Source organism: Protomyctophum bolini (genome assembly GCF_963924005.1).
Source record: "Protomyctophum bolini genome assembly, chromosome: 22".
Classification (NCBI taxonomy): domain Eukaryota; kingdom Metazoa; phylum Chordata; class Actinopteri; order Myctophiformes; family Myctophidae; genus Protomyctophum; species Protomyctophum bolini.
The window spans coordinates 28,850,792-28,874,565 of record NC_137883.1 but is presented as its reverse complement, the minus strand read 5'-3'; the positions used below and the strand labels follow the sequence as shown (position 1 = coordinate 28,874,565).

General features: G+C 44.5%; 1 protein-coding gene across 1 annotated transcript in view; it reads right to left on the bottom strand.

The window, feature by feature from the left end:
- Positions 1-5,266: 5,266 nt before the first annotated feature.
- LOC308309748 (leucine-rich repeat-containing protein 75B-like) overlaps positions 5,267-23,774 on the bottom strand; it is a gene marked incomplete at both ends in the record, with an annotated part of 41,448 nt that continues 22,940 nt past the window's right edge. The window contains one exon of the mRNA XM_080755665.1: positions 5,267-5,804. Within this exon, the coding sequence (XP_080611791.1) occupies positions 5,267-5,804 (538 nt within the window). The remainder of the gene's footprint in view (positions 5,805-23,774) is intronic.

Sequence of the window (23,774 nt, the reverse complement as noted above, 5' to 3'; positions counted from 1 at the left end):
GAGATTGTAGATTAATTATTTGTCTTGTGCATCATTCCTACACTGAAATGCGGCAGTGTGCTATATTACTTATTACCACAAAATGATAAGAACTTATCTTTGATTGATTCCTGTATTAGGCTACTAAATGTGAAGTTGCTTTCAACACAAAAGCCATTTGAAAGCCAAAATAACTAAATGATCTTAAAGTTCAAAAAATATTTTTTTATGCATCCATTTGTACTCTCCACTTGTTCTCAGATTTAAATTAACACAGTTTTCTTTATTTACTGTGCTCACCAACCTTAAGTTGAGACCATGATGGGTACTAGCCTGCAAGGTTCAGCTTGGATTCATGTTCATAGGCTTTGCAGGGCATATGCTCATTACTTGTATATTTGGTGTCTAATGTAGAAAGATTAAATATTCTGACTGGATTGCGGGGTGTAACTACTGACTGTATTGAACACTGTAGGCCTATAGGCCTATACGCCCTTGATCATTCTCACCACAGAGCTGTCTGGCAGAGACATGCTGGGGAATCCTTCATTTGTGCAGCACGGTACTGTTAAAATGGCTTGGATGTGTTATCAGTGTCAGCTACAAATTGGCACAGGATTTCCTGTTATCTGACACTTTATTTCTTTCAGAGAGGGTCTAATAGGAACTGAAGATGGATGACTCCAACATGCCCACTGTGAGCATGGGAAACGCCTCGCTAGCAGAGCATCTCCTATGGTCAGCAGGATAGTGATATTACTCTACCTCTGGCAGGTCCAAACAGCAGTCACTATGCAGTCACACAACACAAACCGTATGCTTCTCAAAGTGGGGTCCGGGGACCCCCAGGGGTCCTTGAGGCAGTTCCAGGGGGTCCCCATGCAGCTAAATGATAGTTTGGAACCAAATGGGCCATTATGAGTCTGTAAATCTGAGGGCGTAGAAATGGAACCAAATGGACCATCAGTTAAATTAACATAGATTTTACAATACAAATTGGGGTCTCAGAGATAATGCCATTAAATGCATATCAAACCGAGGCGTCCTTGGAATGGTTGAGAATCACTGCTAGAGCCGTAAAAATGTTATCTTATGGGGGTCCCTGGCATATCTTTTCAAATGGGGGTCCGTGGGATAATTAGTGTCAATTTGGGGGTCCGTGACCTGAAAACGTTTGGGAACTGAAGAAGTTACTGAAAAAGTATACAGATGCAGATGTCCTTTCAGTGTTTAGAAACTGAGTAGCTATTCAAAATACATACGCTTACACTTTACAAAATATGTACTTTGTTGTGAAGGCCTTCAAATGAGAATATTGTAGTTTTTGTCCAGAGCTGACATTTTAAGTTTTCAATGAAAAATAATGACGTGCAATTGGGATTCCACACAACCACAATAAAAACAAATACATATGTTTTTTGGTATACATTTATTTTTGTAAATCTTGAGGACTCGAACATTTCTGTTTAAGTTCCAAAGAGAGCTGTGATTACCTACTAAAGTTTGGAGGAAAAAAAGAAAAGAAAGTAGGCCTATATCTGTTGTGTGCATGGTCATGATTGGAATCTGTCTGATTGAGTTTAACCACTTGAACCTAGCATCTATTCAGGGGGGAACAGTCACAGAAAATAGCAGATCTACAAGCTTGATTTTCACCAAACTGATTTGGCATAGAGGGGGAAACGAGTCGGACAGAGAACAGAACCCATGCCGGTCAACTATTAGTTTACTAAGGTTAAAGAGGTTGATTATGGCAAAAGCATGATTTCGATTTTTCGTAAACTGAACCCAAACCAACCCTTGCATGTACACTGTACAGCAGGGATACTCAAATAGATTTACCTGTGGGCCACATTACAAAAATGGCAAGGGGCCAGGGGCCAGTAGATAAAATTACGACATTAATGATACTTGATAACTTCTCTCTTTCAATTGCTTTATTTTCGCAAAATGTATCAAAGTACAATGTGCATGCACACAATATGTAAATAAATAAATGTGTTACATTTTCTTGCATAAACACAAAGAGCTGTTTCCATAACTGCACAAATTATTGCACATAACATGAGTAGCTGTTATAATAACATAATAACATAACATGAGTAGCTCTTTGCCTGCCTGCCTGCCTGTCTGTCCATGAGTAGTTATTTGTCTGTCAATGAGTAGCTGTCTTACTGTCTGCCTGTCTATGAGTAGCTGTCTGCCTGCCTGTCTATGAGTAGCTGTCTGTCTGCCTGCCTGCCTGTCCAATTGTCCATGAGTAGCTGTCTGTCTGCCTGTCTGAGTAGCTGTCTGCCTGCCTGCCTAATTGTCCATGAGTAGCTGTCTGTCTGCCTGTCTATGAGTAGCTGTCTGCCTGCCTGCCTAATTGTCCATGAGTAGCTGTCTGTCTGCCTGTCTATGAGTAGCTGTCTGCCTGCCTGCCCAATTGTCTATGAGTAGCTGTCTGTCTATGAGTAGCTGTCTGCCTTCCTGCCTGTCCAATTGTCCATGAGTAGCTGTCTGTCTGTCTGTCTATGAGTAGCTGTCTGCCTTCCTGCCTGTCCAATTGTCCATGAGTAGCTGTCTGCCTGCCTGTCCAATTCTCCATGAGTAGCTGTCTGTCTGCCTGTCTATGAGTAGCTGTCTGACTGCCTGCCTGTCCAATTCTCCATGAGTAGCTGTCTGTCTGTCTGTCTGTCTGCCTGTCTATGAGTAGCTGTCTGCCTGCCTGCCAGCCAGCAAGTTGGTTAACAGAAAATAAATTGTTATGGCTGAGTAAAATAAAATACAATAAACACAATTTGCCTGAAAATAGATTACCCAGCTATGACCTTTTTCATGAAAAAAAATGAGTAGTGATATGGCTGACTGAGTAAAATAAAATTTCCGCAATTTCCATTTCCGCAATTTCCTCAATTTCCATTTCCGCAATTTCCATTTCCACCATTTCCATTTCCGCACTTCCGCAATTTCCGCAATTTCCATTTCCACCATTTCCGCAATTACAATTTCCGCAATTTCCATTTCCATTTCCAACTATTAATGGCAGCTGGGTTTCATCATTCAAATAAAATAGAATTCTGTCCGTTTAGCTATAAAATTATGTCAGGGAATAGGGATACACAGTATATGTCTTTCATTTGCATTGCATCTCCCCCCCCCCCCCCCCCCCCCCCCCCAAGCTTTTATTTTCGTTCGAGTAATAGTACAACTCTAATAGTATTACTTATAATAATGTAATTAAAGATAACTTCATTCAGATTTATTTATTTTTATTTCATTTTCCAGATTTTTATTTCTTCTTTTTTTTAGATTTTCATTGGTGGGCCAGTCATAATGGTCCAGGCCCGCGGGCCTGAGGTTGAGTATCACTGCTGTACAGGGACTGAATTGTATCTAAAGTGCACCAGTCCATTTACAAGACCGAAGGGTACAGTATTAATACAGTAATACATGCACACAATCATCATACACTTATGGTCATGCTCATACTCACACAGACACACACAGCATGTCGATTCAGATATATGCACATTTTACAATTAGCATATTTATATACATTATACAATACTGTGGAAACGTGTAGATAATCTGTTCATATGGGTACTATTTATATCCATTACAATATGCTTTACGAATACACAGATTATCCTGTATGTATATTATCATAGAAATGAAGCTTAGCACAGATGGCAAATGACTGTACATGGTGTTTACGTAGCCCACTATCCTGACTAATATAGTATGTTGTGGGCCATTGTAAACATTTGAAAAGAGGCCTGCATCAGGTGGATGAAGGCCTGCTAGGGCCGAAACGTTGTGGTTGTCTGTGTTTTAATAAATGAGACACTGTGGTGCTGAGCCTGTGTGCGGACTCCCCTCTTTCTTTTAGTCCAGCACCAGCGAAGTGATATGCGCAACCTACTCGTTTCTAAACTAGCATTGTAAACATTGGCATCTGGATTGTGTAAATAGAATATTTTTGTATTCTGAAAATTACTAGAATATACTGTAAATGTGCATGTAAACACACGCCTTCGGCCTTACCCCTGGACACTTGAGTTGAGCTTCTGTAAACAGTTTTAAAATAATAAAACGCGTGTGTGTGTGTGTGTGTGTGTGTGTGCGTGCGACGTGCGTGCGTGTGTGCGTGTGCCTGTGCTGTGTATATTTTGTTGTGTCTGTACGTAATATGTACTGTATATCTGTATTCTCTGTATGCTACTCTTATCATTCAAAGGCAGTTTCTCTTTGGAGCTCATTGACACGGAATTAAAAATAGAAATTGGAATACTTTTAATTAGTTGGAAAATTAGTCCTTATTATATGCTTCCGCAGCGCAATTATGTAACCGTGAGACATTTAATTCAAACACACTAGGAAATGCAGTTGCTCCTAGTGTGATGTTTGTTACTCTACATAGATGAGACACATTTAATAGTAAAAACATCAAACCCACGTGGGAGATTTACTTCATTTAAAGTTGAACTTAATCAAATGCTTCACTGAAGTAATTAGTTCAGCACCTTAAACAAACATTACTTCACACGAGTGTGATTTTTTGAATTTGTTATTTGAAAGTGAAAGTCTCTCTGCAGTCTGAACATGCAAAGGGACAGAACACGGTTTATGATTTATATATCGGGGTATGTAGTTAGTTACCCTAAGCAACTACTGGCAAGATGAAACATGCTAACGCACTGAACCCACCATTGCCCCCCAAAAAAGCGTGAGCATACGCAGTTAAATGCACTTGCCGCTTTATGCGTGACTGTTCTTGCCAATTTAACTTCTGGCCACAGCGGGACGTCTGGTCATTCTATATACAATGTATTTCTATGAGAACGTGCCTGGACAACAAGCAGTTTGTACAAGCTATTTTTCCCACCCAGAGCGGCGAAAAAATCTTCACGCCCGCGAGTGGATCACCCATGCACTGCCAATGAGAACTGCTGCATTTATTATCATGGAGCAGAAGAAAAGCAGCGTCCGTGGGCTTATATGCTTGCAAGCCAGGTGGGTTTTGTGCTTAACACAAGAGGCTAGACTCAGGATTTCAGGTGAGTAAACAGACAGAGCGCTAGAAAGTGTCGTCACACTATGTCAGACAACCATGGACATTGGACAATCACCTGTTGCAACAGTGAAGTATCACATTTGTGGACACACTTCCCAGCTCAAAGCCCCAAGCCCCAGACCCAAGCTCGCAACACATCACGCGGCGATGTGTTGTGAGCTTGTATTTGTATTTTGTATTTTTTATTTTCAGTGTGGGATACTGGCACACGACTAACATAAGTCTAAATCACCCTGCATCCTCCTCCTCATCCCCATCGTGTTCTTCATCGCGCTCTCCATCCTCACACAGGCTGGCCTCCTCGACGGAGGTCTCCAGGTTATGGATGTAGCTCGCCACAGTCCGCGCCTCGCTGTACTCATAGATGGTGGGAAGGCTGCTACGCAGGCCGAAGCGACGGCGCAAAGCCACCAGCAGCGGCTGGGGTACGGTGAAGATATCCACATTGTTGCCCAGGTCCACCCAGGCTAGGCTGGGAAACTTCCTGTGGTCCTTCACCATGTCGGTCAGGTCCTTCAGAATGGCCATTGTCAGACGGTTCCCGTTCACCGCTAATCGTGTCAGTTTGGGCAGACAGCCGAGGACGGGCAGTAACAGGCGCAGGCCCTCGTCCTGCAGCTCGGTGAAGCTCAGGTCCACGGCGGACACCACATCGCTGCTGCCCTGGATGTAGTACGCCACGTGGTGGAGGTCTCGGCCACACAGGGGCATGCCCGATAGGTTGGCCACATCACTGGGCAGCCGCTTCTTCAGAGTGGCTTTTAGGCTGTTGGGGAGACCAGAATAGAAAGACGGATCAATGCGATGTTTGTTGTCCTTCCCCGAAGAACAACATGGCTATTTTAGTTCATGAATAAATAAAATAAAGGCTGCCCTACGTGTATTGGTAGTTAGCTTTCCACCTGAACTAATGATGTGGCTGTGTTTATTGATCTGTGGGGTCCTATATAGACGGACTGTTGATGTTACCGTACACAGAAATGCGATTGATACAAAACATAGAACACAAAACAGAGTGCTACATTCTACCGGTCAGTGGTGGTAGAATTATATACAGCGTAACAGTCACAAACCTATTTTGTATCTAAATGTGTACAAGTCTCTGAAGCACCACATCTGTATCTTTTGCTGTTTTGGGGTGTCATCATAAATAATCATAAAAGTCATGTCAGATGGCCACATGGACTTCATGTGGACAGACAGACAGACAGACAGACAGACAGACGTAATAATAAGAAGTTAAGAACAGAGTCACAACGTTCTTGAAACTACGCATTAGTTCAAATAAATGGGCAGTGAGTCTCATTAGATCCCTCAGTGCATAACAGAAATGAGCAATCGTAAGTCAACCTCTATTTCTCTATTTATATATAAATGTGAAATGTACTGTAGCAAGCAGCTACGTATGTGCAAATATAGTGCAATTATAAATCTCAAGACGTGGGGCAGGGATTAAATTAACCACATTAATCCTAGCATGACACTAGGTACAGTTTTTCAAAATTATTCTAAAAGAAATTAACATAACCAGGAAAAAATGAAAAAAATAAGCTTGTAAATTGGCAATTTCATCGTAAGCCAATTTTCATCATATATGGGGCCATTAAGACCTGAGCAGATTCTGTCTTCTAAAATCAGACCGGCATGTCTTCTAAAAAACTGTTTTCTGAAAAATTTATATTGCTATCAGTGGTGCTCAAAACCTTTCATGTCAAGGACCCCAAAGATTAAATGCATGTTGTTCCAGGGACCCCCATAAGCAAAGATTTTAGTTAAATATGTCTCCTTTAAAATGTAAAGAGGAGGAAAAAATGAATAGCCAAAGAATAAAATGACACTTTCTGCTTTCCCAGTTTTAATGGGTTATTATCTGAAAGCCTGGTGACGCGAGATTAGAACTTAACTACACCAAGACCACTTGCCTTTGGCATGTTGGACATCAAATATTCCAGTCTGGCAAACCAACCATAATGAAATGGACCTTTGTTCAAAAACCTTTAACTATAATATGTTTGTTTACATACAGCTCGTCTTTGCTTAAGCCTGATTCATACTTCCGTCGTGCTGGTGCAACAACGCGCCACGATGCGGCATGTTGTGAGCTTGTACAGTAGTTCATGTTTGTAGATCACAGTTGTACAACGGTGCATAGCCTACACATTAAGCATAAGTCACAATCCTCTTTGCCTGATGTCCCCTCAGCCAGCCTCCCCTGTAATATATAAATGGTTAGTCTCTCTGTGTCCCCCCCCCCCCCCCTCCTTTCTTTTCTAGTCTAGTGTGGGAGCCTCATAAATCGGCAGGCTCATGGTCTTCACATCTATGCTCTGAAGCATCCAGGAAAAGGAAAAGAGTCAAAGACCTGCAGCTAACGGCAGCAGAGATTTGCGAGGTTATTGATTCCTTGAGTAGGCTATAAATTCAGCTGTGTCCCTCCTTTAGAGCCTCATACTTCTCTTTCTTGGTCTCTTTTCCCCCCTCCATTATTACATTTCTCTCACACACTCTTTGTGCCTTTGCTTTGGATTTCTTTGAAACCCACATCTTACCAATGAGAGCAAAGCAAAGCAATGTTCTTTGTTTACCCAGGGAAGTGGACTAAGCTCGAGATGCTTGTTTACAGCAACACCCCGCTCATAGAACATTTCATTGTAGGGGTTCAATGCCTTGCTCAAGGGCACTTCAGCGGTGGTAATTTTAACGTGCCGGTCCGGGGATTCGGAATGGCGACCTTTCGGTATCAAGACCGCTCCGCAAACCGTTCGGCCACCGGCCACCGCCCCACCGGTGTAGATTGGGAAGATGTAGGCTTGGAAATGAATGTGGTTCTAAGGGCTTCAAATGTAGACCTTTACGTGAGTCCGTCGGCCACTGGCCTACTTTGGAACGCTGCAAGTTGGGAACCTAGTATGCAATACCCGTCATAGCATCCGTTTTAGTCCGGCTTCTTTTGTTTAAAGTGGGAAATTTGGTATATAGTCTTTTTTATTGGCCTAAAATATTGTCTTGCCGGTCAGCAAGTGGATTTATAAATCCACTTGCTGACCGGCTGAAAGTATTGTCTGAAGAGTGCAAACTGACTGTGAAAAGTGGACTGGTTAAGTAATCAAACGCGTGTCAGATTTGAAGTCGGTGGGGTAAACGATCTCGAGGTAGGTAGATTACAGACATACACACACAGAGACGTGGTGCATTTAAAGTAGGATGTGTAAGGGCAATTTTTACAACTAGATGTTCAGCGCATTGCATTGTGAGCTTGTAGATCTGCTATTATTGCTATTTGCAAACTGGATTTTTTTTAAACATTTTGCCATATTTTCCGATTTGAATTTTACTACTCGCGCGCATGCGCGCACACACACACACACACACACACACACATACTCGTATAACTTACCTTCTTAGGACCACACTTTTTTTTCAGGTTATTGCTTACCTCGTTAGGACCACACTTTCTAGACATAGTAGAAACATATAAACTACACTCCTGAATGTGGAAAAAAATCTATTTTAATACAATCACATCAGATTTAAAGAAGGGCAAACTATAAATTACCACATTTTTACCCTACTTGTTAGGACCGTCTCCAAACAAAAGAAAGCTAAAACCTTTTGGTCAGTAACTTCACTGCATTGGCTCTTATGAGTTTAATCATCTATATGCACTGGGGAGGCACTCAGGGGCACACTGGGGGGGCACTGGGGAGCCTCTGGGGAGGCACTGGGGAGACAATGGGGAGGCACTGGGGGCACACTGGGGAGGCACTGGGGAAACACTGGGGAGAAACTGCAGCCACTGGGGAGGCACTCAGGGGCACACTGGGGAGGCACTCAGGGGACACTGGGGAGGTACTCAGGGGGACACTGGGGAGGTACTCAGGGGACACTGGGGAGGCACTCAGGGGCACACTGGGGAGGCACTCAGGGGACACTGGGGAGGTACTCAGGGGGACACTGGGGAGGTACTCAGGGGACACTGGGGAGGTACTCAGGGGACACTGGGGAGACACTCAGGGGACACTGGGGAGACACTCAGGGGACACTGGGGAGGTACTGGGGAGGTACTGGGGAGCCACTGGGCAGACACTGGGGTGGCACTGGGGGACACTGGGGAGGTACTCAGGGGGACACTGGGGAGGTACTCAGGGGACACTGGGGAGGCACTCAGGGGCACACTGGGGAGGCACTCAGGGGACACTGGGGAGGTACTCAGGGGGACACTGGGGAGGTACTCAGGGGACACTGGGGAGGTACTCAGGGGACACTGGGGAGACACTCAGGGGACACTGGGGAGACACTCAGGGGACACTGGGGAGGTACTGGGGAGGTACTGGGGAGCCACTGGGCAGACACTGGGGTGGCACTGGGGGAGGTACTGGACATTTCATATCACACACACACCATGATTCAATAGCCCCCCTTTTTTTTTTTTTTCTTCCTTTTTTTTGGGCATCTTGGCATGGCACGATTTATGTTAGGACCGTCTCCAAACAAAAGAAAGCTAAAACCTTTTGGTCAGTAACTTCACTGCATTGGCTCTTATGAGTTTAATCATCTATATGCACTGGGGAGGCACTCAGGGGCACACTGGGGGGGCACTGGGGAGCCTCTGGGGAGGCACTGGGGAGACAATGGGGAGGCACTGGGGGCACACTGGGGAGGCACTGGGGAAACACTGGGGAGAAACTGCAGCCACTGGGGAGGCACTCAGGGGCACACTGGGGAGGCACTCAGGGGACACTGGGGAGGTACTCAGGGGGACACTGGGGAGGTACTCAGGGGACACTGGGGAGGCACTCAGGGGCACACTGGGGAGGCACTCAGGGGACACTGGGGAGGTACTCAGGGGGACACTGGGGAGGTACTCAGGGGACACTGGGGAGGTACTCAGGGGACACTGGGGAGACACTCAGGGGACACTGGGGAGACACTCAGGGGACACTGGGGAGGTACTGGGGAGGTACTGGGGAGCCACTGGGCAGACACTGGGGTGGCACTGGGGGAGGTACTGGACATTTCATATCACACACACACCATGATTCAATAGCCCCCCCTTTTTTTTTTTCTTCCTTTTTTTTGGGCATCTTGGCATGGCACGATTTATGTTAGGACCGTCTCCAAACAAAAGAAAGCTAAAACCTTTTGGTCAGTAACTTCACTGCATTGGCTCTTATGAGTTTAATCATCTATATGCACTGGGGAGGCACTCAGGGGCACACTGGGGGGCACTGGGGAGCCTCTGGGGAGGCACTGGGGAGACAATGGGGAGGCACTGGGGGCACACTGGGGAGGCACTGGGGAAACACTGGGGAGAAACTGCAGCCACTGGGGAGGCACTCAGGGGCACACTGGGGAGGCACTCAGGGGACACTGGGGAGGTACTCAGGGGGACACTGGGGAGGTACTCAGGGGACACTGGGGAGGCACTCAGGGGCACACTGGGGAGGCACTCAGGGGACACTGGGGAGGTACTCAGGGGGACACTGGGGAGGTACTCAGGGGACACTGGGGAGGTACTCAGGGGACACTGGGGAGACACTCAGGGGACACTGGGGAGACACTCAGGGGACACTGGGGAGGTACTGGGGAGGTACTGGGGAGCCACTGGGCAGACACTGGGGTGGCACTGGGGGAGGTACTGGACATTTCATATCACACACACACCATGATTCAATAGCCCCCCTTCTTTTTTTTTTTTCTTCCTTTTTTTTGGGCAGCTTGGCATGGCACGATTTATTTCAAGCATGGCGCAGCGCCATGCCAACAACATTGTGCAGTAAACCCTGCTTTAATACACGACAGGTGAGGTGATATACCTCATCTCTAGTGAGTGGCCCAGCCCTTCCTATATTTTTCTGTATGTGGCCCTCAGTGAAAAAGGTTTGGGCACCCCTGATATAGAATACTTGCCATATCTGACACATTTAGATGAAACATGTGATAAGGAATTTATGGTACATGGGTATAATATCTACAGGAGAGACAGAAATATTCATGGTGGGGGTGTGGCTTTTTATATTTTTTTATATTTTAAGTCCACTTGCCTAATATTAAACCTATATTGCTGTGTTGCTGTTACAGACTACCGGATTCCAATTCTCAGTAGTAGTCAGCAGTGTATGTGAGATGGTGCTTTTGTTCTTGCTTAATGTAAATCGCTCTGGATTAAGAGCGTCTGCTAAATGCCTAAATTGTAAATTGTAAATTGATGGTGGACAGAGCATCAGACAGTAATAGGGAATTGTATATACCTGCAGATATGAATATGAACTGGTTCTCTCCAACATGCTCACTTAAGAAAACCCTCCATGCTATTGCAGATACATACAATTTAACACAGTTAGCAAACAAGCCAACAAGAACACAAATAATAAATGGCATCTCCTCCACCTGTATTGATCATATCTTTACAAATGCAGCTGATCTATGCTCAAAGGTGATTTCTGTTGAATTTGGATGCACTGACCACAACATAGTAGCTTTTACGAGAAAGGCAAAAATCCACAAATATGGAAGGAAGCTAAAGCTGACTTTCAACACGCCTATAGAGATGGGCTTTCTACATGTACAGCACTGACACAGTTAATAGATGACTGTCTAATGAATGTGGATTCTAAGAGACTAGTGGGGTCTGTACTGTTAGATTTTAGTGCCGCGTTTGACATTATTGATCACAATCTATTGCTTGACAAACTTTCATGTTATGGTTTTACCTTATCTGCACTAAGGTGGATAAAAAGCTATTCATCCAGCAGATCACAGAGAGTATACTATAATGGGAGTCTCTCAGATACTAAACATATTCACTGTGGAATTCCACAAGGAAGTTGCTTAGGTCACTATATTTACAAATGACATGCCACTGGTCGGGGCCAATATAGCCATGTATTCTGACGACACTACTTTGTATATGTCTGCCACTAATGTGGAAGATCTGTCTGTAGCTCTTAACAAGGAACTACAGAACATATCAGAGTGGGTGGTGAACAATAGGATGGTCCTGGACATCTCAAAGACTAAATCCATTGTATTTGGATCACAGCATATGCTCAAGTCAAAACCCAAATTGAATCTGAATCTGAGCAATCTAGCAGTTGAGCAGGTAGATGAAACAAAACTTATTGGGGTTATATTAGACAGTCATCTAACATGGTCTACTCGTATTCAAAACATAACTAAGAAATGGGAGGGGGTTTGTCCATGATTAGGAGATGAGTTTTTAACTCCAACATCTGCTGTCCAGGTCATCCAGGCACTAGTGATATCCCACCTTGACTATTGTCTAGTTGTGTGGTCCTAAAAAGGACCTGCGTTAATTACAAATAGCCCAGAATAAGGCAGCTCGCCTTGCCCTGAACTGCAATACTAGATCTAGTACACTGTTAAATCATCAGAAGCTGTCATGGCTGTTGGTGGAGCAGAGATTAGCTGCCAGTCTGGCTGGATTTTTTTAGGAACATTTGTTCAAATAAAAAAACAAAATGCTTATATAAAAATATTCATTATACCAGTGATAGACATGTACATAATACCAGACATGTTGCAATGGGTCGATTTACAGTGCCTAAGCCAAGAACTGATGCAGTGAAGAATACAGTCATGTACAGGGCAATGACTTTCTGGAACGCTCTACCAGTATGCATCACAGAAATTAAGGGTAAAAGGCATTTTACCCTGTCAATATACCAGTTAATGTAATCTAGAGTGAATGCACTAACCGTGGTTGTTATGCTTTAATGTATTTATTTTATGATATCTGTAATGTTGTTTTTATTTAAATTTGTGTATGTATATTATTCTGTGAGGACCCCAGGAAGAATAGCTGTTGCCAGGTGTAACAGCTAATGGGGATCCTAAATAAACTAAACTAAACCTAGGAGTAAAACCATTAATGCAGAAATGAGAAATCAATGCCTCAAATGGCAGTAGTTTTGCAGTGGTGGAAAATGTAACTCTTTTTTTAATGAATACAATAACATTTTGTCCAATCTGTATGGTAGAGTATGTTAATACAATATAACTTATACAATTGGGCTGGTTGTATTTTGTCTCCCTGCTCTTCTGTTGAGACATTTAGATCGTGTCAAAGGTCATGTCTCACCTAGACACAGGATCTGACTCGAATTTGGACCTTATGGTCAAGATTAAATTTATCCCCCGAGCAAGCAGTTCGGCTCGATTAGCTCAATGCTAAAGTTTTCAGCACGCAGGAAAGCGGGTTCAAATCCAGGGTAGAAGAGGAAAGTTACATACTAATGCTGCTTTAAGTATATAATAACTTCAATCAACTTTTGATTCATTAATTAATTTGATTAATTCATTAAATAACATTAATAAATTAAGATTAATTTGTATTATTGCTCTTGTATTGCTATTGGAGACACTGGGGGGACACTGGGGGACACTGGGCAGGCACTGGGGAGTCGCTGGGCAGGCACTGGGGAGGCACTCAGGGGCACACTGGGGAGGCACTGGGGAGACACTGGGGAGGCACTCAGGGGCACACTGGGGAGACACTGGGGAGGCACTGGGGAGACACTGGGGAGGCCCTCAGGGGGACACTGGTGAGGAACTGGGGGACACTGGGGAGGCACTGGGAAGGCACTGTGGGGACACTGGGGAGGCACTGGGGAGACACTGGGGAGGCACTGGGAAGGCACTGAGGGGACACTGGGGAGGCACTGGGGAGGCACTGGGAAGGCACTGAGGGGAAACTGGGGAGGCACTGGGGAGACACTGGGGAGGCACTGGGGAGGCACTGGGGAGTCCCTGGGGGGACACTGGGGAGGCACTGGGAAGGCACTGAGGGGACACTGGGGAGGCACTGGGGAGGCACTCAGGGAGGCACTGGGGGGACACTAGGAGGCACTGGGGAGACACTGGGGAGGCACTCAGGGAGGCACTGGGGGGACACTAGGAGGCACTGGGGAGACACTGGGGAGGCACTCAGGGGGATACTGGGGAGGCACTCGGGGGGACACTGGGGAGACACTGGGGAGGCACTGGGCAGACACTGGGGAGGCACTGGGGAGGCACTGGGGAGACATTGGGGAGACATTGGGGAGACACTGGGGAGGCACTGGGCAGACACTGGGGAGGCACTGGGCAGACACTGCAGGGCAGACACTGGGGTGGCACTTGGGGAGGCACTGGGGAGGTACTGGACATTTCATATCACACACACCCCATGATTCACTAGCCCCCTTAAAAAAAAAAAAAAAGGTTCTTCTTAGGACCGAGTGTGTGTGTGTGATGTGTTACCCTCCCCCATGGGTCTTCTTAGGACCAGCAACCAGTTCCTCCCAAAAGCCATTTACAAATTTCTACTGAGACAGCTATTGAAATTTAAATATATTTTCAAATGGTTATTGGCGCTCCATAAATAATGGATATCTCGGCCGTCTCTGGTCCGTTTTTGACGGGGGGCATCTCGTTGCGACCGGGCCGCCCTCGGGGACTCTGCCCCGTGGGTCTCGTGCCCGGGCGGGGTTCCGCGGGGGTCCGCGGGGGTCCCCAGTGTATCTCAGCCGTCTCTGGTCCGTTTTGGACAGGGGGCATCTCGTTGCGACCGGGCCGCCCTCGGGGACTCGGCCCAGTGGGTCTCGTGCCCGGGTGGGGGTCCGCGGGGGTCCCCAGCGTATCTCAGCCGTCTCTGGTCCGTTTTGGCTGGGGGGCATCTCGTTGCGACCGGGCCGCCCTCGGGGACTCGGCCCCGTGGGTCTCGTGCCCGGGTGGGGGTCCGCGGGGGTCCCCGGCGTATCTCAGCCGTCTCTGGTCCGTTTCGGACAGGGGGAATCTCGTTGCGACCAGGCCACCCTCAGGGACTCGGCCCTGTGGGTAAACAATCACCACCCCTCACACTGACTGTTGAGCTGCAGTGAACCATTTGATTGGCCAATGGATATGTATCTTACTATGTATTACTTGGCTATTGTTCACAATTGCATCGAATAAAAAGCGGCGGCGGAGTGATACACTAAGACAGTAAGGTTCCACTTTATTCATTTAGTGGCAGGAAACACATTTCTCTGTGTCAATGAGTGAGTAAAATAAATAAACAAGTCTGCATTCCTCAACACAACGACGTTATTATGGTTGACTATAAAGGATCACATTATATGCTACCCCTGAAAGAACGTATCAAAAGGTAGGAATGTGATTTTTGGAAGCTACTTGGCTCCAGCCAAACAGTGCTAATTATTTAGCAACAGGGGCCTGTGACAGATCACAGGACACCAGTCTGAGTGTCATGTACCTATACAGTATATTATACAGGAGAATTGATAACCTTGCATTTACCTGCATTTGTTATATGTTGCTATTGTAGGAATGAGGAGGGCCTATTTGTGCACTCTGAGTTACATATGCTGTGTGAGGTTTTAAAGTTAAAGCTATACGTTTTAATGAAGTTATCCCATCCTCTTTCCTGGTTCCATAGATCCTGCACTATGATTTTTGCACGAGATGTGAAAGGAGTCATACAGCCCAGAGGATCATAATGTCTTGACACTATTTTTTTTAAATGTTCCTCATTGTAGGCTGATGGTAAATAATGTACTTGTTCTTATAACTCAGTATGTCAGTAGAGCAGTTCCGTTCGAGGCCTAATGTTAGCTCCTTGGGGTCTCCTCCATTCTCTGATAGCCACGGTTCACTTTTAGGATCTGGTGAGAGATGGTTTATTGCAGCTGTGTCATTGCTAGCTCATTATCTGATGTCAAACCCACCATCAGCAAGTAGGGGTCTCATTTTTGTCAATTAGGGACTTGGCTTTGTGAGATGAAGGGGAATTTTAAAGGCAATTATCAACATAAGAACTATGGACAGAGTTAAGGATATCCTCATTACAACATGTTTTTGCCATTAGGGCCCTCTAAGCACAGCAACATTCCCACCAGAACATGGATAAGGGAAAAAAATCATCCAAGGCCTTAACATTACTAATGCGAATAATAGGGGAATTCAATAATGTGACAATTTCACTCTGAAATAGCAGCCTTGGCAGGCCATATCGTTCTTGAAGTGCTCAGAGAGCAGTGGAATATGGATAAAAATAAGTGTGTAATATGCATATGTACATCATGTGTCTCCCTTTTCCCTTTTCCAAAAAAGTCTGTGCGATCCTGGGGGTAAGGTGGGGGGGTTAAGAAGCGGACTGGGTTGCTTAGCAACCACAGAACCGCCACTATCGGAGGAAGAGACAAAAAATGTTGCCAGTAGGCAAACCATGCGGGTACATAAACAATCACATAAGGACAATTTGTGTTCTAAAAATAAAAAAACATTTACTCCTGTAAGTTATTGTGATTTCGTATGTACATGCTCAGATAAATAATGTAATGTCTCCTCCCCTGAAAAGCTTTTAAAAGACAAATTAAATAAAAAGTTGGTCACAAGCAGTGGAATATGGTCTTGCATGCTGAATCTGGCCAATTTGAGTGTTGAAGATGGTCTCTAGTAGGATCTGATATTTATATTGTTCAGTAAGTTGGGGGTGAATATCTAGGAGGTTATCTAGAGCCATTTTCAGTAGGACAAATTCACTCTCTCGAACACTTTTGAACACAGGAAGTGATGACCTGGGTATCCCATTTGCAGAGGCTATGAACAGATCCAGAATGCATCAAAGCAACACAAACCAATTTGACATGGAATCCAATAAGTCTGTATATGTACTATTTGTGCATGACTTATTCATGTAGGAGCATATAGGGCAGCAGCATACTGTATTTGTATAAAAACAATGTGTTTGTATTTTGTGTACATTTTGCCTTTTAAGCGTCGTCCATTTGAAGTCATCTGTTCTGCTGAGCAGTAAAAAAACATTTAAACGGAGTGTAACATATTGCTGCTGTCGGGCAGAAACCTTGTATGCCCATATCATATATGCCATGCCAAGCTGCCAAAAAAGGGTGATATGAAATGTCCAGTACCTCCCCAGTGCCTCCCCAAGTGCCACCCCAGTGTCTGCCCTGCAGTGTCTGCCCAGTGGCTCCCCAGTGTCCCCCTGAGTGCCTCCCCAGTGTCCCCCTGAGTTCCTCCCAGTGTCTCCCCAGTGCCTCCCCAATGTCTCCCCAGTGGCTGCAGTTTCTCCCCAGTGTCTCCCCAGTGCCTCCCTAGTGTCTCCCCAGTGTCCCCCTGAGTGTCCCCTGAGTGCCTCCCCAGTGCCTCCCCAGTGTCTCCCCAATGGCTGCAGTTTCTCCCCAGTGCCTCCCCAGTGTCTCCCCAGTGCCTCCCCAGTGACTCCCTGAGTGCCTAAGCTCTTTTTACTCATAAAGGTCCTAAGTAGGTAGCAAATACGAGAACACAAACACACACACACACACACACACCTGTAATTACATGGGTTGGTCAGAGGGGGGCGATCTCAAATGTAAAAATGACAACTTTTTAGGACCATCCCAATTTCAACACCAGGCATGCTAAAATGGCACCCTGTATCTGTTGCAGTGGTAATCCTTATAAGGACCATGATTTTGGTCCTAACTTGTCCAACGGTCCTAATATGGAAGCTCCTTTTAGGACTTTTGGTCCTAAGTAGGTAAGTTATACGAGAACACACACACACACACACACACACACACACACACACACACACACACAAGTCACACACACAAGATAAGATGACTTCCTTTCTTTCCCCTCCATTTTCCTCTCCTTTTTTCAAATGTCCCACTTTGAAAACCAGCGGTGCAGGGGAAAGGTCTATACTGTAATGAGACCTAGATCCATATTCACTGCCTGCCTGGTTTGATGGACCAAATACCGCCCACGGGTTCTCTAATCTGGGCACGGTCCCAGGGGCAGAACTACAGTGTACAGACGCTGTTCTGATGTCACACTGTATGCTACAGTCCATTACCATCAAATAATAACAACATCAACAAGAAAACATCCTCGCTTCCCCTCTGGTACTCTATGCCTGCCATGCTCGTAAGGCAGTGGTGCAAATCGTCTTGGCCCTGCTTAAGATACAAAAGACTTGAAAGGATTCCATCCATATTCTGCCGTCTTAATCATCTCAGAGCCTTCCTGTATCCAACGGTAAATCCCTCCATTGGCTTTACCGGGAGCAATTATACAAGAACAGTGGTGGAAGAAGATAAGCACACAGATGTTTCACTTAACCCATTCTGACCTGAGATCAGATTCATACGAGGTTTCCACGGGACACACACTGGTCTGATTAACCCATTCTGACCTGAGATCAGATTCTAAAAATGTCAGTCGTTCTTCGAATTTTTCAAAAATAGCAGACCTACAAGCTCGTAGCGCGCCACTCGGTGGCGCGATATGAGCTTGTAGATCTGCTATTTTTCAATAGGTAAAGCATAACATGATGCTAACACCAAAATGGGTGCCCGGTCAGAATGGGTTAAGTAAAAGTACAGCAATACCACAATTGAAAATACTCTGTTTAAGTAAAATGCATCTGTTCAAAATTTGACTTGAATAAAAGTGCAAAGGTATTGCCATTAAAATATACTTTAAGTATCAAAGTAAAAGCACTATGTCAAACCTTTTCGGAAATAGCCAATCAACAAGCTCACAACCACGATGTCATGTTGTAGAACGGCTATTTTTGTGCCTCTACAATCATTCAAGTAAAGAATCGAAAAAAAAAACTCTCAAATAACGTACAAGTAAACCTCAAAATGTTACTTAAGTACTGTACTTGAGAAAATGTAATTAGTTATTTTGTTCCACCCTTTCAACGGCAGAGGTAAATCCATCTATTGACTACGACAGTAATGCAATGGTGCAGGAACCTATTGAGGACTGACTCCCCTGTGTCAAACTACTGGACCTGTTAATGTGAGGTTAGCATGGGCTGTCTAATTGCTTTTCATAGCCTGCCTGTCCTAGGGGAAGTTCTTATCCGTTCCATATTGAATGATACCCTGGACTCTCACAGTTATAACATTGTCATGTAAATCCCGAAGGTATGACATAAAATGTTATTATTGGTGTGTGTGTGTGTGTGTGTGTGAAGGTGAAATTCATTGTAATGCAAATGGACAAGGTTAAATGTTTGCTTGTTGAGTAGAAAAAAATTTTTTTTGTCTTTTGCGAAATACATGTCAGGAAAATATGGTGTACGTTTAGATTGCGTTGATTTAATTTGATCAGACTAATAAGCTACACCAATATCCATGTGCAAATATCTAAAGAGATTTACAAGGCTAGAGAACCCCAGTTGTTGTCACAGAAACACCATGAATCTAACTTCTCAGCAATCTCAAAACAAGTCACTTTATTGACTCCTCCTAGCCTCGGAGACCACAGGTGTTTTAGGACCCCTTTATCTTTAAAATTATGAAAAGACTATCAAGATTGTTTAAAAATAGCACATCTACAAGCTCACAACGCGTTGTGTGGTTCTGACCCGTTGTGAGCTTCCATTCCATCCCAGTTGTACCTGCAATTCAATGTGGCTGACCACCACAAATGAGCTTGACCTCATTTGTGGGTGTCAAAATAGACCAGAAGCTGTCTTGGTTCAGAAACACCCGGGCCAGTCAGAAGCTGGCAGCACTGAGGAGAGTGGCCAGTACACTCACCACCGAGAGCCCCAAGGATACTCTACTCTACGACTACAATCTACAGGTCTGCAGTGTCATGGTGGAGTACGCCGCCTCACTCTCGCTGGATGAGTGCTCCACCTAAACAGCTTGGTCTACCAGTGACAATATTCTGAGGAAGGCCCTCAAAAATAATTGGAGTTGACCAGGACACTGCCAGTACACAATTCTACATCGATCACCAGCCAGCCACAGGAGACACGTACGTTGCTGCCGCTACAGCTCTGTGCAAAATGCCCAGGACATGCTCCCTCCACCATGCGTCAGATGGTGAAACACCCGCCTATGCACAGCCACACCAGCACAGGCTCTCAAGTCTCAACCCCCCCCCCCCCCCCATATACCAGAGCATGTATAGTTGATTCCATACCAGGACAAATGGCCTTCAAGCCTTTAAATGCAGAGTTCATAGACATCTCCTGACCACCCCTCACACTGACTGTTGAGCCATTACCCTACGACCTTCCCCTGCAAATTAGGCAGGCCCCCTCTCTGGCCATTTTTAAAACCTTGCTTAAAACGCACTTTTATTCTTTGGCTTTTAACACAGCATGAGACCTCTGTTTCCTGAACGAGCCTCCCCCACCCTCCTTCCCCTGTTTTGTGTTTTGTTTTGTGGGTTGTCTTTGTTTTCTGTGTTTTTAGTCTATGCGTTTACTTACTGTTTTACCTTTGTACTGTACAGCACTTTGTGGCAGCTATGGTTGTTTTAAATGTGCTTTATAAATAAAGTTGAGTTGAGTTGAGTTGATTATGATTGGCCAATGTATATCTTATGCTATTGTTCTCAATTGCATCGAGAGAGAGAGAGAGAGAGAGAGAGAATGAGAGAGAGAGAATGAGAGAGAGAGAATGAGAGAGAGAGAGAGAGAGAGAGAGAGAGAGAGAGAGAGAGAGAGAGAGAGAGAGAGAGAGAGAGAAGCGTATAGATCAGCAATTTTCAAATAGCCAGTATATGCTTTAACTGATTTTATTTTGTATTGGTTATATTCACTAATTTGGCTAGGGACCCCCGTAGAACACCCACAAGTGACCCCACTTTGAGAACAACTGCCCTATAGCAATCTCTTCAGTCTGCTCATCAATCTCATCTCCAATACAGTCCAGTCCAGCACCCTATATCAGCACTCTGAGCTCCAGTATAGGCCGGGCCTGAAAAAGTGATGAGATGGTAAGTGTTATATTTATTTTCACAAAGTATAAAATAGGGCTTAAGTGGTTAACGGAACCTAAATCTCTACTAACCAAAGTTGTTGTAGAACGTAGAGTAGAACGTGCAATATTTAGCTATGAGATGTAGTGGAGTAATAAGTATACTCAAGTAAAAGTACCTCAAAATTGTACATCGAAATTAAAAAAAAGTCTTCTAAATCCTGACAGTTTTCTGAAATAGCTATGTTTCTATATTAGTGGTGCTCAATATTTCATGTCAAGGACCCTAAAAATGATATGGGCCACCGACCCCCATCTGAAAACATGTTGTTCCAGGAACCCCTCAGAAGCAAAGATTTGAGTTAAGTGTTCGCTCTGAAAGAACATATATTCAAGGAGTTGAACCACATTTTCAAGATAAAAAAAGATAGCAGACCTACAACCTCATAGCGCGGCACTCGGTGCCGCACTATGAGCTTGTAGATCTGCTATTTTTCAATAGTAAAGTATACTTTATAGCTAAAGTATATAACATAATGCTTAAAACACCAAAAGGGGTTCCCGCCCAGAATGGGTTAAGTATACAGTAAATGTACTTTCGACCACTTATTTTCTTCTAACGGGGGTGAAAGTGGAAAAGCAAAAAGTTGTAAAGTGTCCACCCACACAGAATGTTCCCCTTCATTTACCCTCATGAATCAGTAATACGCTGGATAACTGGAGGAGACACGGCACTGTGTTAGCACTGCGGTAGTGCTTTTCAACCAGTGGCCCGGGGACCACCAGTGGTCCTTGCATTTAGGGGGTTCCTCCCGGCCCGGGGACCACCAGTGGTCCTTGCATTTAGGGGGTTCCTCCAGGTGGTCCGCTGCAGCAAAATGATGGAAAGTTGGTAACCAAATGGACCCTTGGTATACCAACTTGAACATCAATACTACAGGATGGAATTGTGGACGAACCATATCCAACAATAACAAAACATCCCTTAGTTTTGCGTCTGCGAAGCTAAATCTCATCAAATGGTGGTCCGTGGCTCAAATACCGAATAATCTTTTTTGCTAGAAAAAGAACATAAAAACTTAAAATATGGAGATAGGATCAGTTTCTGCCTGACAGCGACGGAATTATTTCTGGTTGAGGACTTCACTCAAATGCTTCGCTGAAGCGTCCCGTTGCTAAATGGGGGGTTAGACTGTCCACCCATCTCCCATCATTATACAGCAGCATATTGCGCCTAAGGCTGGCAGTTTGAAACCTCACAACGTAACTGTGAATGTGGAACAGGGACAATCTTTTGTAACATTTCTGCAGTGATCAACTCAGTAGCCATCTGAAAAGGACCATGGGCTATACCAGGCAGCTGTGTGACTGTGAAAATGTGTGTGTGTGTGTGTGTGTGTGTGTGTGTGTGTGTGTGTGTGTGTGTGTGTGTGTGTGTGTGTGTGTGTGTGTGTGTGTGTGTGTGTGTGTGTGTGTGTGTGTGTTCTTAATGATACATGTATGCAGCAGTTAATCAAGATTATCAATTTATAGTATTACAACAAAAAATCTATTTGAATATAGGATAATACAATGAGCTTGACCGTTGACGTTGTACAACAAAGAATAATGTATGGCTTAATTACAAGTGATTAAGAGTCTGTGGGTTTTATAAATATTCCACCAATGAAGGGTATTATCAAGGCCAAAATAATAATTACAGTATATTGGATCCATTGGAACACAGGTTATTTTCTTTTACATCTCCTGGAGAGACCAAAACAGCTTTGGACATACAAGGTTTCTGCCATAACAGCGACAATATGCAATATGTAAAGTCTCTCGGCTGGGTGGACAGGCCTCGGTAATACGAATTCAAATATTCTCCAGCTGACTACACTAACAGCCGAGCATGCATCGACTGATTTCAGCTGAATGAAATAAAAGGCACTTGAGAAGCAGTGGATGACGTGGAGGTCATTCCCCGGACCCGGGGGATTGGTCAGATCAATGTCTGCTTCATCAACACTTTGGTCTTCACTTGTTTATCCCATTTTGGGCGGGAACCCCTTTTGCTATTGAAAAATAGCAGATCTACAAGCTTGTAGGTCTGCTATTTTTGAAAAATCGAAGAACGACTGACATAGAAACATAGCTTTTTCAGAAAACTGTCAGGATGTATAGAAGACATTTTTAGAATCTGATCTCAGGTCAAAATGGGTTATTCATTGTATTGATCTGAGCTGTTCTGCCTCCAGGCATCTGTGGATGCGAAGTAGACGGGTTTATCTTAGCAGAAGCCAATGTAGGACTACTGTACTAAATTATCTTTGAAGAGAAAGCATGTAAAACTACATGTTAATTTATGTTTGAGTGGTGCAACCACTCCTATAGACAGTTATGTGTGTCCCTGGCTGTGTCCCTGGGTCTGAGCACGGATATAGCATAAGTGTCACTGTTGCAAAGCCTAACACACCACCAAGTCTCACTGTTGTGTAGCCTAAGGACACAAACATTATGGGTGCAGTTATGTTACAATCACAAGCCTATGACACATGTTTGGAATAATGATACAGCAAGAATGTCACACACACACACACACACACACACACACACACACACACACACACACACACACACACAGGCCAGGGAAGAGAGCTTGTACAGTACAGTACAGTACAGTACAGTACAGTACAGTACAGTACAGTACAGTACAGTACAGTACAGTACAGTACAGTACAGTACCACTAACTTCAGACGGGTCTGATTCTTATTTATTTATTCCCAAATAAATGTGTCTGTATGCCCAGAATATGCCTATAGTAGACTCAAATCTGGTAAGATTACAAAAGTCACTAAGGTACATTACATTACTTGTTAGTTCTTACATTACTAATAATCTCATCCTAGAAACAAGATATACTCACAGTAGCTCATTTGGCTCGTTTTAAATGTTGAGACAATACTTAAAGAAATCCCTCAATTCTCTGTGAATGAAGAAGCTCCGGGCTATAAATATGATA